This window comes from Lampris incognitus, chromosome 16, assembly GCF_029633865.1.
Source record: "Lampris incognitus isolate fLamInc1 chromosome 16, fLamInc1.hap2, whole genome shotgun sequence".
NCBI classification, from domain to species: Eukaryota; Metazoa; Chordata; class Actinopteri; order Lampriformes; family Lampridae; genus Lampris; species Lampris incognitus.
The window spans coordinates 31,350,308-31,367,899 of NC_079226.1; the positions used below are offsets into that span (position 1 = coordinate 31,350,308).

The 17,592-nt window shown below is 45.9% G+C and overlaps 1 protein-coding gene across 1 annotated transcript in view; it reads right to left on the bottom strand.

Annotated features, from left to right (window-relative positions):
- sptb (spectrin, beta, erythrocytic) overlaps positions 1-17,592 on the bottom strand; it is a 63,684-nt gene that overhangs the window by 5,517 nt on the left and 40,575 nt on the right. The window contains exons 21-35 of the mRNA XM_056295538.1: positions 17,338-17,562; positions 16,096-16,185; positions 14,348-14,638; positions 13,591-13,721; positions 12,553-12,757; positions 11,880-12,103; positions 10,846-10,996; positions 8,694-8,938; positions 6,688-6,826; positions 6,254-6,338; positions 4,160-4,356; positions 2,960-3,042; positions 2,781-2,844; positions 2,216-2,472; positions 847-1,020 (exon numbers count right to left, since the gene is read on the bottom strand). Coding sequence (XP_056151513.1) covers positions 847-1,020; positions 2,216-2,472; positions 2,781-2,844; positions 2,960-3,042; positions 4,160-4,356; positions 6,254-6,338; positions 6,688-6,826; positions 8,694-8,938; positions 10,846-10,996; positions 11,880-12,103; positions 12,553-12,757; positions 13,591-13,721; positions 14,348-14,638; positions 16,096-16,185; positions 17,338-17,562 — 2,561 coding nt within the window. The remainder of the gene's footprint in view (positions 1-846; positions 1,021-2,215; positions 2,473-2,780; positions 2,845-2,959; positions 3,043-4,159; positions 4,357-6,253; positions 6,339-6,687; positions 6,827-8,693; positions 8,939-10,845; positions 10,997-11,879; positions 12,104-12,552; positions 12,758-13,590; positions 13,722-14,347; positions 14,639-16,095; positions 16,186-17,337; positions 17,563-17,592) is intronic.

Here is a 17,592-nt window from a genome sequence, read left to right on the forward strand (position 1 = left end):
TGCTCCTGCTGATTATTCAGACAGGAAAACAACGTAGTGAAAACTTTTGGCGACTTCGAGGGAGAGTTACTGATCAAATACGCTTCGTAAAATCCTGCAACTGCACTTCGGCATCACATAAGACTGCACAAAGACAAAGTTGTTTTTTTTTGGGGGGGGGGTGGGATTTTTTCTTCCCCTGTTTCTCCCCAATTGTATCCGGCCAATTACGCCACTCTTCCGAGCCGTCCCAGTCGCTGCTCCACCTGCAGACCACCACATTCCTCCTCCGATACATGTGGAGTCGCCAGCTCTTTCTTTTCCCCTGACAGTGAGGGGTTTCGTCAGGGGGACGTAGCATGTGGGAGGATCACGCTATTCCCCCCAGTTCCCCCTCCCCCCTGAACAGGTGCCCCGACCGACCAGAGGAGGCGCTAGTGCAGCGACCAGAACACATACCCACACCCGGCTTCCCACCCACAGACATGGCCAGTTGTGTCTGTAGGGATGCCCGACCAAGCCGGAGGTAAAGCAGGGATTCGAACCGCCGATCCCCGCATTGGTAGGCAACGGAATAGACCGCTATGCTACCCGGATGCCCCTACAAAGACAAAGTCAACATTGCAAAGCTCTTGTGTTCAGCGTTCGCGGATTCTGAACAATCTCAGACAATGAATTTCAGACTGCAAAGGGGAAAAAATGGTTTTGCTCAAATTTGGACAAAACCATTTTTTTCCCTTTGCATTCTGAAATTCATGTCTCAACAAATCTGAACCATGGTGTTTCACTGGGGCGCACCGTGCTGCAGATACAGGCTGGGCTCATCTACCTAAATCAAGGCACTGACCCAAGAGATGGGATGCTCACCGCAGTTTAAAGACGTGCTTCTTCTTTTTGTAGTTGGCGAGCATCTCCCAGCTGGCATTGCTGAGCGACAGCGGGTCCTCTCCATGGTATGTCACGCCGTGGCCGAAGCTCTTGGCATCCTTGTAGGCTGAGAGTTGACCGGGCTTCAGCACGCAGTACAGGCTGTTCCACGACCTGGCGGAGGAGAGGACAGGACATGAGATGAAACCCTGGGCATGTTATTGATCATTTCAGGCGGCTAATGTCACGTAATAATGTGAAATCAATTCAATTTAATCCCGAGTAAGAGAGGACCACCACAACGATAACACCCCTCCAAGAATTAATTAAATCAATTCCTAATTCGGTTCTTGATACCGTGGTAAACACTGAAAGCAAATGGAGTTCTGCCTTGCATCCTTATGACTACTTTCGTATCAAATGTATGTTGTTGAAAGGGTAAAAAACTAGGAAACAACAATCTTTTTCCCCCACTTTTTCCCCCCAATTGTACTTGGCCAATTACCCCACTCTTTCGAGCTGTCCCGGTCGCTGCTCCACCTCCTCTGCCAATCCAGGGAGGGCTGCAAACTACCACATACCTCCTCGAATACACGTGGAGTCACCAGCCGCTTCTTTTCACCTGACAGTGAGGAGTTTCGCCAGGTAGTCGTAGCATGCTGGAGGATCACGCTATTCTCCCCAGTTCCCCCTCCCCCCTGAACAGGTGTCCCGACCGACCATAGGAGGTGCTAGTGCAGTGACCAGGACACATACCCACATCCGGCTTCCCACCTGCAGACACAGACAATTGTGTCTGTAGGGACGCCCGACCAACACGGGGATTCGAACCGGCAATCCCTGTGTTGGTAGGCAACGGAATAGACCGCCACACCACCTGGATGCCCCCCACAACAATCTTAATCCACACAGGCCAGTCTCCAGTTCGGCGATTTGAGATCGTTTGATCAATGTCACCAACATCCATCCCGTCGTTACTCTACTGTGATTTTGGATGCTGTCGCTCATGAAAAGAAGAAACACTTGAGCGATAACAGACCGCGTCAATACAATTACCACTAGTGGCAACTATCACAACTCAACGTATGCACCGGCCTTAACTCACATATTCTTAAAAATCATCACTGAAAGGGATGCCTTGTCGTTTTCCCGGCTTAAGTGTAATGGAGAATAGGGAGCTTCTCTCTAATGTCCGAGGCTGAGTTTTGAGCCCCCTGTGAAAGAAAGCATTTGCCCTGCCCCTACGTGTCTTTAAAAAAAGACACAGATTCCCCACCAGATCCAGGCTTCACTCCATAAGTCGACCCTGCCCTTTGACCTCCCTGTGGACAGGTCAGCAGAAAAACTACACATGAGGATTTTCTTGTACCTGCTTGAGGCCTTCTTCCCCGAGTCCTCCACGTCATGTTTGCGGCCCAGCGTGCCCTCGTGCAGCACGGCCTGGGCCCGGAGGGGTTCTACGGGCATGGTGGCAGCCCGCTCCGGCTCCCGCGGGGTCTGTACCGAGACAGAGGGCTCCAGCTCCAGAGAGCTGCTCCCCCGCATCTCTGACACCATGGGCACCGTGGAGTCGCCCGCCGTCCCCTCCTGCAATTCCGAACTGGGCTCCACTGCACCAGAACCCGACTAAGGCCGAGAGACAGAGCAAGACAGAGAGAGAACAAAAGAGAGACAGAAAAGGAAGGAGAGAAAGAATTAACCTATTAGCAGCATTAACAAATTGTAATTTCCCTGAATCTTTCCAGGGATAGGACTGTGCACTTCATTTTTACTCCAGAATCTAATTTCTAAAACGCAGGAGTCAAAGGTAGTTTGTTTCACAAACTACTACTACTAAAGGAAAAAAGTAAGGGGGGAGGTGATTTTGTCCTCTTTAGGACATGGATATGGGTATGAAAAAGATGGTGAAGGGTTAATTTAGTCAAATTACTAACCAGAGTCTGTTCCTCGATGGTGTAGAGCTGTGAAGAATCTTCTACAAAACCCGTGTCCTCTCTCCTGGAGGCCCGAGGACAGCGTAGTATTAGGCCTTTTAGACAACTGGTCCAAAAAAAAACTCTGTATGTGTGTGTGTGTGTGTGTGTGTGTGTGTATGTGTGTGTGTTTATAGTACCTGCTGTCCTTGTCTGAGCGTGATTCCTCTGATCGGTACTGTTCGCTCTCCAGCTGCTGCTTCCTAACTTCCATTAGCTCCAACTGCCGGGCAAAATGATGTGATTACTGCTCCGTGACATTTCAATTTCTAAATATTTTCATGATGAACGATCGAGGAATGTAGTCAAAGTCAAATTATAGTCAGGCTGTTCGCCATTAGCATCCTTTTCAACATGACCATTTTTTCCAGTTGTCGCTACACTAGCAACCAAAAAGCCTTTCATCGCAAAAGATGCTTCACAGGAAGTCATCCAATTGGGAGGCACTAATTAATTCTAATACAACACTTGTACCATGATCTTCTCATATTTTTTGTTAAGTATAACAAAATGGCTGTTTTATTAGTGATGATGTTACCCACTGAAATAAAACCAACTCTCAGATATAAAATGTTTTATTTTTATGTATGTATATGGCATGGCTCAGGAGGTAGAGCGGGTTGTATAGTAATCGGAAGGTCGCTGCACTGGGGATCGAACCAGTGTCATGGTCATGTTTTACTCAAGGACACTTCACACTCTCCGGGGAGCCGGAGAGTGTGAAGTGTCCTTGAGTAAAACACTGAACCCCTAACTGCTCCTGATGAGCAGATTGGCACCTTGCATGGCAGCCTCCTCCATCAGTGTATGAATGTGTGTGTTTGTGAATGGGTGGATGTGAGGCATCAACTGTAAAGCACTTTGAGTGGTCAGTAGACTAGAAAAGTGCTGTATAAATGCAGTCCATTTACCATTTACAGCAAAAGCTAAACGTTCTGGTTGAAAGTAAATCGGTGCTGTTCTCCTCTATAGCTAATGACTTTAACATACCATCCTCATCTTTGTGAGTTTAAGCTTGACAGCAGATGAAAGCCCTTAATAAGATGGGGGATATGAGGCAGTAGCAGGCCCCCTTCTACTAAGATCAGGATTTCTAACATATTATTTCTGTCCTTCTTTTTCATACCAGTGCACTGTGAATTAATTCTCTGCTTTAAAGGCCTAACTAAGGACAAGAGTCGGAAATTAGCAGCAGCTATAAACTCTTTGCAGCACAGCAGTTATACACCGTGACTATGTTGAATTACAAATCTGGAAAATTGAAATGAGCAAATAAATCAATTCTGCTACATGCAATTCATCCCTGCTTGCACCCTTTCCCCTTCAGTTCAGTTACTTACCGTGGTGAGGCGCTCCAGGGCGGAGAAGCGCTCCTCCCAGGTGGCGGTGGACTTCTCGAAGGCTTCGTGTCTCTTGAGAAGCTTCTCCACCTCGTCCACTGTCTGGCCAAAGTCCCTGCTGGCCACATAGGGCTCCTGGGCTACCAGCCAGGCCTCCGCCACCGAGGCGTCCCGCGCGAACTGACACACCTCCATTACTGCACACAGCGAAGGCACGGGTCAATATGACTGTACGGTGTGGTTAAATATACAGAATGTGGATAAAAGAAAAAGGGATTTTTATTTGTTCGTTTTAAAGCTGGACCGAAATTGAAACACCGATATCTTCTAACATCACTTATTGCTTTAGTCATCATGCAATTTGTACTGTCTCTTTTTGCTGGGGAAACAATATAAAAGGTAGAATTCAGTTTTTTAATTTTCTCTTTTTAAACTGGCATACTCCAATTCAGCTTCTCGAGACTGATCTTTTTCTCTGATACTCATGATGTCATCAGATGCATTCATTTTCATACAGCTGATCACATCAACTCATCAGTGTGAAACCCCGCCCACCCTTACTGTCAACCCTTGCTTTCACGTGTCACTCAATGGCCAGCTCATGAATATTAATGAGGACCCGATCACTCCCTTACAGATCTCGAGTAAATTGAAAAGAATTATGGATAAAGGTATGAAAAACTCAATGTCAGTCATTTAAAAATGAAAGAAAAAAAATGCTGCTGAATGTTTCATTATGCCGCGTTCAAGGTTTCTTGACATGAAAATTTAAATCTGAAGACTTCAGTCCGGCTTTAAATACTGACACAGGAACCAAATGTGGTCTTTGTCCGATACCCCCACAGAAATATGGAATTATATTACTCATAATGATAGTATGCGGTAAACAATGCAGTGATTAGTTTGGACTGAAAGTGCTTGGGTGATACTGATTGCTTTTCTTTCTTTAAACGGAGGCCTTTTAAAAAGAGCAGCAATGAATATTGAACATGTTTGATTGATTTGTAGGGGGATCCCAGTACTGAGTTGGTATTAACCCCAAAAATATGCACACACACACAAAAAAAAGAGCCCTCATGTTCTGTTGTTGAAAAGGATCAGAGAGCATCTTTGTATTCATCCCAGCAAATGTTTTAACCGTTTTTGCACTTGGCTAGCATGTCAGTGATACTGATATGTGGTATTATCCATCTACTTTGTTATTTGAATTTCCTATCATTTGCTATTGATGATCTAATGTGCACTCACACTACATGCACTTGACATGACATGCACTATTTTTTTTTGGACCCCCCCCCCCCTCTTTTTTTCCCCCCAATTGTATCTAGCCATTTACCTCACTCTTCCGAGCCATCCCAGCTGCTGCTCCTCCTCCTCTGCCGATCCGGGGAGGGCTGCAGACTACCACATGCCTCCTCCGATGCATGTGGAGTCGCTAGCCGATTCTTTCCACCTGATAGTGAGGAGTTTCACCAGGGGGACGTAGCACGTGGGAGGATCATGCTATTCCCCCCAGTTCCCCCTCCCCCCCGAACAGGCACCCCAACTGACCAGAGGAGGCGCTAGTGCAGTGACCAGGACACATACCCACATCCGGCTTCCCACCCGCAGACATGGCCAATTGTGTCTGTAGGGACGCCCGACCAAACCGGAGGTAACACGGGGATTTGAACCAGACATCCCTGTGATGGTAGGCAACAGAATAGACCGCCACGCCACCCGGACGCCATGACGTGCAATCTTGGCTGTGACGTCATTACTATTACTGCTCCATGATGCCCTCTAGTGACACACACATCTATCTGCTACCTGCTGACTCTTTTGTAAGTCACACTGGATAAAAGTGGCTGCAAAATGAGTAAATATAAATATAAATGTGTAATAACACGGGTCAGTGGATGTCAAAAATGTCAAGAACCCAAGACACACTTTTACATGAGCAAATCTTGGGCTCATAAAAGTGTCTTTACACAATTCTCTCACTTTTTATGACCTTGCACAGATGGCCTAGATTTGTAAGAGGGGGGTTTAAAGGAACAACATTTTGGATTCAGTTTCAGGATGGATTACGCGTCCCATCGGGACGTTACTCACAGAGCCTGAGCCAGTCCCATCTGTCATCCCACTTGAACATCATCTCCTTCTTCTTCTCCATCAGCTGCACCAGCCTCTCTTTGATCTGACGGAGACAGTCACACACACACACGTTACACAGTGGCCTCAAACTCAGTCCCCAGACAGGCTGATATCCTCGACGAAATATTGTGTAGTAATGAGTTACACGCCGACTTCAGAGCCGTGTCGATTGTTTGTTTAAACTCTTTTGATTCACTTTTCAGTTTGTAATTAGTGTTTGCTTGATTGCTTCCCTGATGAAATTCAAGATGAATGAATGTTCATTTGTAGCGGTCCTGCTCGTTCTGTTGTGCCAGACAGACAATTTATCCCAGAAAAGTAATTAAAATCTTTTTTTAATCGTGAGACCCAGATGTGGTTAAAGGAGCTGATTCTCCTGTTGGAGGTCTCACCTCGGCAGAGTCCCTGTGTTTCCGAGCCAGCAGGGCCCGGCCCAGTTCTATGCAGTCGGTGAATTTGGGTCCCCTGGCCTCGATCTCAGAGCGGATCCCCTGGTGGTATTTCTGTAGGAGCTCCACAGATGACACGTCCCTGAAACGGAGAAAAACACATATTGTCTTTTTTTTTTCTCCCTTAAACATGAGCAATTCACTCTCCTTAATATTTTGCCTGTTGTAACAGCAGGAGTAATGCAAAGACACTTGACGGGCCATATAGTTTAGTATTGAGGCTCAAAATCTTGGGGGGGGGGGGGCAATTTCCCCTGCTTTAATTTTTTTTTTTTATTTTATTCCCCCCTTTACTCCCCAATTGTATCCGGCCAATTATCCTACTCTTCCAAGACATTGGGGTCATTGTTCCACCCCCTCTGCTGATCCGGGGAGGGCTGCAGACTACCACATGCCTCCTCCGATACATGTGGAGTCGCCAGCCACTTCTTTTCACCTTGACGATGAGGAGTTTTGCCAGGGGGACGTAGTGCGTGAGAGGATCACGCTATTCCCCCCAGTTCCCCTTCCCCCCCGAACAGGCGCCCCGACTGACCAGAGGAGGCGCTAGTGCAGCGAGCGCCTTTGTTTTCATACATCCATCCATCCCATTGTCCAAACCGCTTATCCTGCTGTCAGGGTCGCGGGGGATGCTGGAGCCTATCCCAGCAGTCATTGGGCGGCAGGCGGGGGGACACCCTGGGCAGGCCGCCAGACCATCACAGGGCGTTTTCATACATGTGTAGTTTAATTGATGATTTTATTTGTCTTATTGTTGCTGTTTTTTTCCTCTGATTTGCTTGTTTTTTGTTTTTTTGGGGTGTCCGGGAGAGGGGGGGGGTATGTATTTTAATGTCTGTGGTTTGTGTGAAAATCTTTAAGAAAAAAAAAAACTATAAATAAATTTTTAAAAAAAGAAGAATATCATCCCTTTTTTGTCAGCTATAGCTAGATTTTCAATTTAGACCAAACTGTCTTTATTGAAACAACACGAAACATGAGGAACTATCGAAAAGGACTTGAATCTTGTTAAAATGTAACCACAAATAAATGAGAAATTAAAAGTGTAATATCTGGTGTTTCTTTTGCCCTCCTTTGTTTCCAGTAGGCGGCATGGTGGCACAGTGGTTAGCGTGGTCGCCTCACAGCAAGAAGGTCCTGGGTTCGAACCCCAGGGTAGTCCTCTGTGTAGAGTTTGCATGTTCTCCCCATTTCTGTGTGGGTTTTTTCCGGGGGCTCCGGTTTCCTCCCACAGTCCAAAGACATGTAGGTCAGGTGAATCGGCCATACTAAATTGTCCCTAGTTGTGTGTGTGTGTGTGTGTGTGTGTGTGTGTGTGTGTGTGTGTGTGTGTGTGTGTGTGTGTGTGTGTGTGTGTGTGTGTGTGTGTGTATGTGTATGTGTGTCAGCCCTGTGATGGACTGGCAGCTTGTCCAGGGTGTCTCTCTGCTTGCCGTCGAATGACTGCTGGGATAGGCTCCAGCATCCCCGCGACCCTGAGCGGGATAAGCGGTTTGGATAATGGATGGACGGATGAAAAGTGTTGACAGATACGCCGGTCACTCTTTTACCCCACGTGACGTGAGTCGGTGAGTAATAACCAACGATTTGAAACATGAGTCAGAATTGACTGCTTAATTTATTCAAGCCCACATGTCCCTTATCTCACAGCTTAGCTTGGTTTTACTCATTTTGCTGTATTTGCCTCAATCCCACTCCATAATGGAAAAATATCAATCTTCCACGACAGGCAACTAATGCTGGTGCATGGTGTGCAATACCTCAGAGAGCATTCCCTCTGCAAACTCATAACACATGGGCTTTGGTTTTATCATATGCTTTTATCACAAGTGCCTTAGGGAGGCACCTTGGAAATTACTATGACCAATATTGATAATATCGACATTTCCATTGTCATCTTATTTGTATTTTGATTAATTGTGCACCCTCTAAAAGCAGGTTCATCCCACCTGGGCTTCTCCTGGGTCTCTATCTGCTGGATGATGCTTTCCATCCACGCCATCAGGTCCCTGACCATGGTGAAGAAGCGAAACTTCTCCGCCGTGTCCACCAGGCGTGCCCTGCGGCCATCGCAGGCGTCCAGCAGGCCCTTCCACGCCTCCACCACCTCCCTCTCTGTGGCCTGGATGGCTGCAGCCTTTTCCGCTGCATACTGGGCGTTAAGACGCGTCGCCGTCTCCTGGAACTGCTGGACCTACAGGTGGACAGTGGGAGCGAGTTGAGAGAGAAAAATGAACGACCACGGCAGTGAACATGACTGGAGCTTTGTCAAGGCGCTGTTGCAGCCACCCTTACATCTCTTGATTGCAGTGGGTTGTACAGATAAAGGAAGGAATGATTTCAATGCTAAATACAACAAGAAACAAGAGTGCTCTCAGTAGAGTGCAGCTCTCTGCCAGGAGTTTCTCCCCTTGTCTGGGGCTTGGACTTGGGTGAAAAACCAGCTGAGGAGTTAGCACTCACTTTTGCTATAAAACAGATTTTTCAAAGGTTTTGAATCACTGGTTTTGAATCAAAGGTTTTGAATCACATGAGAGGTTCTTGATCACACAGTCATAGCTGTCCACAAAGAAAATATTGGGCTGATGGGTGTAGTAGTATACGAGATTAGCTGCGGGGACACACACACACACACACACACACACACACACACACACACACACACACACACACACACACACACAATTCCTTCCAGGCTACCACCTGGTGGAGAAAATAATTTCATTTAAAGCAACACTATTTAAGTTTTGTTTTTTGTTTTGTTTGACCCCCCCCCCTTTTTCCCCAATTGTACTTGGCCAATTACCCCACTCTTTCGAGCCATCCCGGTCGCTGCTCCATCCCCTCTGCCGATCCGTGGAGGGCTGCAGACTACCACATTCCTCCTCCGATACATGTGGCGTCGTCAGCCGCTTCTTTTCCCCTGACAGTGAGGAGTTTCACCAGGGGCATGTAGCACGTGGGAGCATCACGCTATCCCCCCCCTAACAGGCGCCCTGACCGACCAACCAGAGGAGGCACTAGTGCAACGACCAGGACACATACCCACATCCGGCTTCCCACCCGCAGACATGGCCAATTGTGTCTGTAGGGATGCCCGACCAAGCCGGAGGTAACACGGGGATTCAAACCGGCGACCCCGTGTTGGTAGGCAATGGAAAAGATCGCTACGCTACCAAGACGCCAACATTAGGCAAGTTTGACACAGTAGCAGCACTTGTTGGCTGCAGGTGGTACTTCCTCAGTGCTTTCAATATGATTTGTGAGGCTGCAGTGGTGTACAGTGAGGAGGGCTTGATCTGAAATGTCCCATTTTTTCTGTCTTAAGCCCTTCAAAACTACTAAAGACACATTAGCGCTTTTCCTTCCGATGTGTGCGAGAGCTATCTTTGTTTATCAATGACAATATTGTGAGACCAGACATATATGTATATAAATGATATGCAAGAAGACTGTGAGAAGGCTGGTCACACCAGACCACTTGAGGCTCTAGCTGCAAAACTACTTAGTGTATTTTATCATCAGTAGGTACAATTTGTTCTGCATAAACTCAACACTTAATTTTTTTTTTTTTTAGAAACTACATAGTGGAGCTTTAAATGAGTTATGCTACTAGAGTTATTTCCTGACCCGTGACTTTCAAGCCCATGGTCAAAATGTCATTTCTTCTGTTTTTTTGTTTTGTTTTTTGTTTTGCAATTTACAGGATAGTGGACAGACGTGACATATACTAAGTGGAAAGAGATAGAAGGACATGAAGTAAAAGCCTTCAGAAAGACTCAAATTAAGAACACTACCATGGGGCCTGATCCAACATGGTGCTCAATCATCCGGTTCAGCAACTAGGAGGTCACACAATGTTTTTGTTCTTGGGGTGTCTTATTGAGTCCAGAGTCCAGAGGGCAAGACCAAGTTTTCTTAGTTTGTGCTGCTACAAGTATAAGAACCTCTGTCATGTTGCTAGATAAACTCTTAACTTTAGCATGGGAAAACATTTCAGTACTCTAGGGTCTTCACAGTCTGCCTACTGCTCACTCTGTTTACCAGTGGTAAAACAGCTGATTTGCAGTGGTAAAACAGCTGATTTGTAAGTGATGGTACCTGTTTTCCCTGTGCGGTGATGTCTCTTTCGAAGGCGGCGTGCATACGGTGGAAGGACTCCGCCTTGCTGAAGTCTTCTCCGACATCATCAGGGAGCTCATTCTGTTTCTCGTGGATCTGAGTTACCAGCTCCTTCCCATCATCAAAGTACCTTCATAATATACAGGAATGAGGTCAGTACATGAATGGTTTCCCTGTACTCTCTTCAACATCATCGTCATCGACATTTCAATGATCCAATAGACAATATTCTTTCTTTTCTTTTTTTTTTTTTTTGGATTTTCCCACTTTTTTCTCCCCAGTTGCATCCGGCCAATTACCCCACTCTTCCGAGCTGTCCCGGTCACTACTCCACCCCCTCTGCCGATCCAGGGAGGGCTGCAGACTACCACATGCCTCCTCCGATACATGTGGAGTCACCAGCTGCTTCTTTTCACCTGACAGTGAGGAGTTTCACCAGGGGGACGTAGTGCGTGGGGGGGATCACGCTATTCCCCCTAGTTCCCCCTCCCCCCCGAACAGGCACCCTAACCGACCAGAGGAGGCGCTAGTGCAGCAACCAGGACACATACCCACATCCGGCTTCCAGCCGCAGACACAGCCAATTGTGTCTGTAGGGATGCCCAACCAAGCTGGAGGTAACACAGGGATTCAAACCAGCGATCACCGTGTTGGTAGGCAACAGAAGTAGACCGCTACGCTACCCAGACGCCCCCCAATTGACAATATTCATCATTATACATAACAATTCAAAGTCAAATCCTGTGATCTAGCCCAAAGCCAAGCACCATTTTGCCTTATAGAAAAGTAATAGGATGGCTGTTAAAAGTTGTCCTTTGTTGGGCACAACAGTAGCCATCATTAGTTATATAATGGTGCGAAGCCTCCAAACATCAATATCACTCTCGCCTTTTTGGGAGTAATGTGGTGAAACATGGTATCAGTAAGAAAAGCCAAAGGGCATGAATCCATGAATTTGGCTGCAATTTCCCCCATTAACAACACTGTCCTTTGGCGGTACTGCAAGCCCTTACTTGAGCAGCTCATAGGACGCGGTGAGGAGCTGAGCGCGAGTGTCGATGAGCTCCAGGAGGTCGGCCCAACTCTCGTTGATGCCGTCCTTCCACTCGGCCATGGTGGCTGCCTCACTGTGGCCCGCCTCGATCAGCTCGTCTATCGTCTGGTTGACCAGGTCCACACGGTCCTGACCCACCATCCCCGTCTCCCGGGCAAACTCACGGAATTTATCCCTTAGAATCTACACCAGTTTGGACATTGACAACGATAGACAGGTTTTCCTTGTAAGCCAACAAAACTCCATGTAATTTTAGCATTTTATGATATGTAGATCTATACATCATGCTGGTTGTTGCATTGCATCTCTGACACCTGAATAAAAAAACAAAATCTTTGAAAAGTAATATAAATATGTGGAGATGTTTCATCTTCACTTTATATTAGAGTTTTCTGCATGTCATAAAAAGATAGTGCAACCCCCCACCACCAGAAATTATGCAGTCCCACATTTAGGATATTTGCAGAATCAGCCCAAATGAAATCCAATGGCTGAGTCTCACCATAGACAAACCACCTCCTATATGTATACTGTGGTATTTGTGTGTGTGTGTGCGTGTGTGTGTATACTATAAGTGAGTATGCATGTCTTTGTAGACGTGAACATGTATAGTCCTTCTCTCCCACACATACGGTGACATGGTCTAGGTCCTGGCCCATCTCCTGGGAGGAGGCCACCACGTCCTTCTCTGCGATCCAGTGCTCCAGGTCCTCCACCTCTCGGCTCAACAGGAAGTGCTGATAGGTGTGGTCCAGCTTCTTCCTGCGATCCTCCGCCAGCTCCTTCAGCCCAGCATACTGCTTATCTACCTGGCCCTGCCGCCTGATGATGGCCTCGCTGCAGAGAGGCAACGAGGGATTGCAATAGATGGGGGGGGGGGGTACAAATACAAAAGAAGGAAGTAAAGAAAGAAAGAAAACAAATGAGAAGGCAGAAATAAAAATTTCAATTAACTCTATGAGATGCGTGATTAGAAAAGAATAAAGAATTGACAGACTTTATAAAGACTTTATCATAGGCTTTATTGTTTGTTTCGACTCCACATAGACTTTAGTTGACTTTTTATTCAATTTTTGCACAGACTGTGCAGAGGGGCCTCGCTAATCCCTCACCTGTCATTTCTTTGCCTGCCTGGATATACTACTTTTTTTTTTATCTTCTTTTACGCCTTTTGTGTCTACATGATTAACCAGGCAATTCAAATTTGATCAAAATTGATTAAAGCTCATGTAAGCTGCTGTAAGTTTGATTCTGGTCCTATACTATGATTATCAATGCTATCAGTTTAAACATGAAATTGATGTTAGATTAGATGAGATGAGATTAGAGCATGCTTTTATTAATCCCAGGGAAAAATTCAGGTACTGCATGAGGCTATACATTATTATTATGTATTATATACATTATTAATGTATATAATAATGTATATAATGTGTTATTCAATTCTACAGAGGTAGAATAACACATTATATACAGAACGCATGTACACAAGTAATGTGGACATAGATAAACATATCAGCATAGATATACATATATGCATAACTGAAATGTGAATATAGTAGTGAACTAAATACTTCGAACAACATTATGGGAATTTGCCTCATTGCAAGATCTTTGGTCGTGATTTTTTTTTTTACCCACAATGCACGGTGGAACATCATAGCACTCACCCATCAGGGTGGTCCTCAGCCAGCATCTTCTGGGCCCGGTCGGCCAGCTTCTGGATTGAGTCTTCATGGTCATCCACCGCCTGCTTCAGGATCATGTGACGCTTCAGCATCAACATGGCACTCTGCTCATCCTGGAGAGAGAGAGAGAGAGAGAGAGAGAGAGAGAGAGAGAGAGAGAGAGAGAGAGAGAGAGAGAGAGAGAGAGAGAGAGAGAGAGAGAGAGAGAGAGAGAGAGAGAGAGAGAGAGAGAGAGAGAGAGAGAGAGAGAGAGAGAGAGAGAGAGAGAGAGAGAGAGAGAGAGAGAGAGAGAGAGAGAGAGAGAGAGAGAGAGAGAGAGAGAGAGAGAGAGAGAGAGAGAGAGAGAGAGAGAGAGAGAGAGAGAGAGAGAGAGAGAGAGAGAGAGAGAGAGAGAGAGAGAGAGAGAGAGAGAGAGAGAGAGAGAGAGAGAGGGTGAAAACAAGAAAAAGAGAAGGATGAGGAGAAGAAAAAAAAAAGGAATCAATTCTTGAAAACTTGATGTAATCTCCCAAAGGAGGGAGACATTTATGAAAACTATTTCACTTTAAGTGATGACAGACAAAACCATGTAATCACATTAACGCGTGCAATCCCATTTATTCCCATGGCACGCCTTGTTTAGACTTAATGATCCATATAATATCTGTTTAGAAATACAGCGCTACAACATCTGCAGCTAATTCTCTGAGTGAATAAAGACAACCCAGCCGGCGTGTGCCCTCTCTCCTCTGTCCCCCACCTTGGCCTTCTCATCAGCAATCATGTACAGCTCCTGCTCTCCTATCCAGGCCTCGGCCTCGTCCGCGTCGTTGTAATACTGCTGGGCCATGTTGGAGCCGTTGAGCCTGTCTCTCCGCTTGTCCATCTCCTCCTGCAGCCGCAACCACGCCTCCTCCAGCTCCTTGACGTGGTCTGTGATCCGCTCGGCCTCAGGCCTGTCCTCCGCTCCGGCAGCGGTCGCCATCCTCCTCCCTCGCTCCAGCACTTCGTCGACACGTGGGTGGTGCCCTTCGATCTCCTTCTGTAGTGTCTGGCCGAGGGGGGATCACAGAAGGTTTTTTTTTTTCTAAATGTGTGTTTATGTGAAATCAGCATGGCATTGTGGTTCTGTATCTCTATCAAGTCTGGTTGTACTTCTTGACATAAAGTCTGACAGACTGACAGGAGGGGAGAAAAAAGGGTTTAAAGTGGAAGGCAGCAGGGACATAATACAAGATTAACTTGTCTGAACTACGTTTGCTTACCTTTTAAGTTTAATCCTGGAGTTTACCTACCCTTTCATAAGCGATAGCAACCATTAAAGCTGAAATCCGGGATTTTTCTCCATTAATAAATGGTCATTTTATTCACCTCGACCATGGAGTGAGGTTATGTACTAACTGGCACCTTTTTTTTCCCTCCCCAATTGTAGCTGGCCAATTACCCCACTCTTCCGAGCTGTCCCAGTCGCTGCTCCACCGCCTCTGCTGCTCCAGGGAGGGCTGCAGACTACTACATGCCTCCTCCGAAACATGTGGAGTCGCCAGACGCTTCTTTTCACCTGACAGTGAGGAGTTTCGCCAGGGGGACGTAGCATGTGGAAGGGTCATGCTATTCCCCCCAGTTCCCCCTTCCCCCTAACAGAGGAGGTGCTAGCGCAGTGACCAGGACACATACCCACATCTGGATTCCCACACACAGATATGGCCAATTGTGTCTGTAGGCACGCCCAACCAACCCGGCAGTAACACTTGGAATTGAACCACCGATCCCCGTGTTGGTAGGCAACAGAATAGATCGCCACGCCACCTGGATTTGCTTACCCTATAAATTTATTCTGGAGTTTATCTACCCTTTCATAAGCAATAGCAACCATTAAAGCTGAAATCCGGGATTTTTCTCCATTTCCCTGGGCGCTGCACAGCGGCTGCTCACTGCTCCTAGCTACATGGCAAGGACGGGTTAAATGCAGAGGATGAATTTCCCCACAGGGATTAATAAAGCATATCTCCTCTCTCTCTTCTCTCTGTCTCTTTCTAATAAATGGTTATTTTATTCACCTCAACCATGGAGTAAGCTTATGTACTAACTGGCACCTTTAACATGGTTGTAGATACTCTCCATATACTGCTGCTGAAATGTGTGACCGGTTACGAAGAACACGTACAGCGGCAAACACGTTCCTACTCAAGCAGGAAGAAGGATTGAAACATAGCGATGTGATGATGCTTCTGTTGGACAGGTAATCTACCAGTTCTTCAAATAGTTGGACAGTGTTCCCATATAGTTTCATCATTGATTTCAGCTTTAATATTTAAATCTTATATGTATTTTTGGTTTTAAATCTAGAAAATGTTATCAATCCCCAAAAAAGTTACACAAAAACATCTTCTATTAATGGAACTGACTACAACAAGATGTAAATAGAGCCAACCAACTACAAGTCTACTAAAGAGATGAGCAGCTACACGAGGAACACTTCTTCCATTCTGTCTTCTAGACGGTTACCTGGTTCTTCTTCATCAGCATTTGCACAGTTTGGAGATTGTGGCCGTGTTCCTCTGCCATTGCAAGGGGCATCCTTTCTTCTATCCACAGCTGAGAGAGAAACAAAGACAGAAGGATGAGGGAGAGAGTGGAAGAAAAACACAGATTGAAAATAAAAAGAAGTTGATCCTTGCATAATATTATGACTCCCTTCCTTGCGCCTTCTCTGAAATTGTTACAAATACATGATGATTAAAAACCCACCCGCTTTAATCTGCCACCCCTGCACCTCTGGATCTCCCTTGGTTAGTTTATTTCAGAGAGAGGAGCAGCTGGTCGATGGTCCTAATATCTAATGCACTCGGTGCACATACTGAGCTGCTTCTGTGGTCGAGGAGATCAATATCGAAATGTTACAAGCCAAAGTCCTGAAGCTTGTCATTGAATATTCCTAACGTAGAGTTGGTTAACATTCTGACTCAAACCGCCTACTAATTCTGAAACGAAAAAATAAAAAACAACCATTGCGTGGTTATTCATCTTGTTTAATCAATCATTAAGAGTAGAAGTCACGCTGCAAAAAAGCCATGTTGAAATCTAGACAAGATTGACCATATTCAAAGAAAATCTCCAAAAGAAGCAACATAATCTGCCAATGCAGTTCTTGAAGCATTACATTACATTCCATTACATTACATTCATTTAGCCGACGCTTTTATCCAAAGTGACTTACAATAAGTGCATTTAACGTAGGAAATCAGGAGAACTACTAGTAATCAGAGGTCATAAGTGCATCTAAACAAGCATCTAAGAGCAAAACCAGTGCTAAAGTAAAAGCGCAAGAAAGAGGTTTTTTTTTATGAGTGAATTCAATAAGTGCTGAGAACAAGTAACAAGCAAGAGAAATAGTCTCAAATAATGATATACCTATAACCTTACATAGTCAGTTCTTGATCAGAAACAATTCCTGAAACAAGCTGATTAGATTGATTGTGGGTTTGAAGACTGTCAGACTTGTTCACATATACTGGTTTTGCAGCACAGATTTGTAGTCAAATCTTTCTGAGAAGTTTTTGGCAACTTTTTGTTTTATTTAGACAGAAAGGCAGACAGTGATAGGCAAGAGGGTTAAGAGAGGTGATTGAATCAGTACAGTTGCTTGGTCAAAATTCAGACCCAGAATGCTGTTGTTGCAGATTTTTGAGCCATCAAGAAGCCTTCCATTTTTTTTTAGTTTCTATCCAAAGCAAGGCTTGTCCTCACCAGCTCATCAGCCAGGTCCCTGTAGAACTGATGGATGGCCTTGGCGGCCTCCAGCTTGCCCTTGCGCTGGGCCAGGGGTGTCAGGAGCTGCTGGAATGCCTTCTGCAGGGCCTGCTGCTCGGCTTCCAGCTCCGGCTGGTCCTCCCTGCCTCCCCCGTGCTTCTGGACCGCCTCCTGGAACTCCTCCAGCTCCCGTGCCCGGTCACGCACCTGGTTCTCTGTCACCTTTCACATGGGGAGTTGAATAGAGGACGC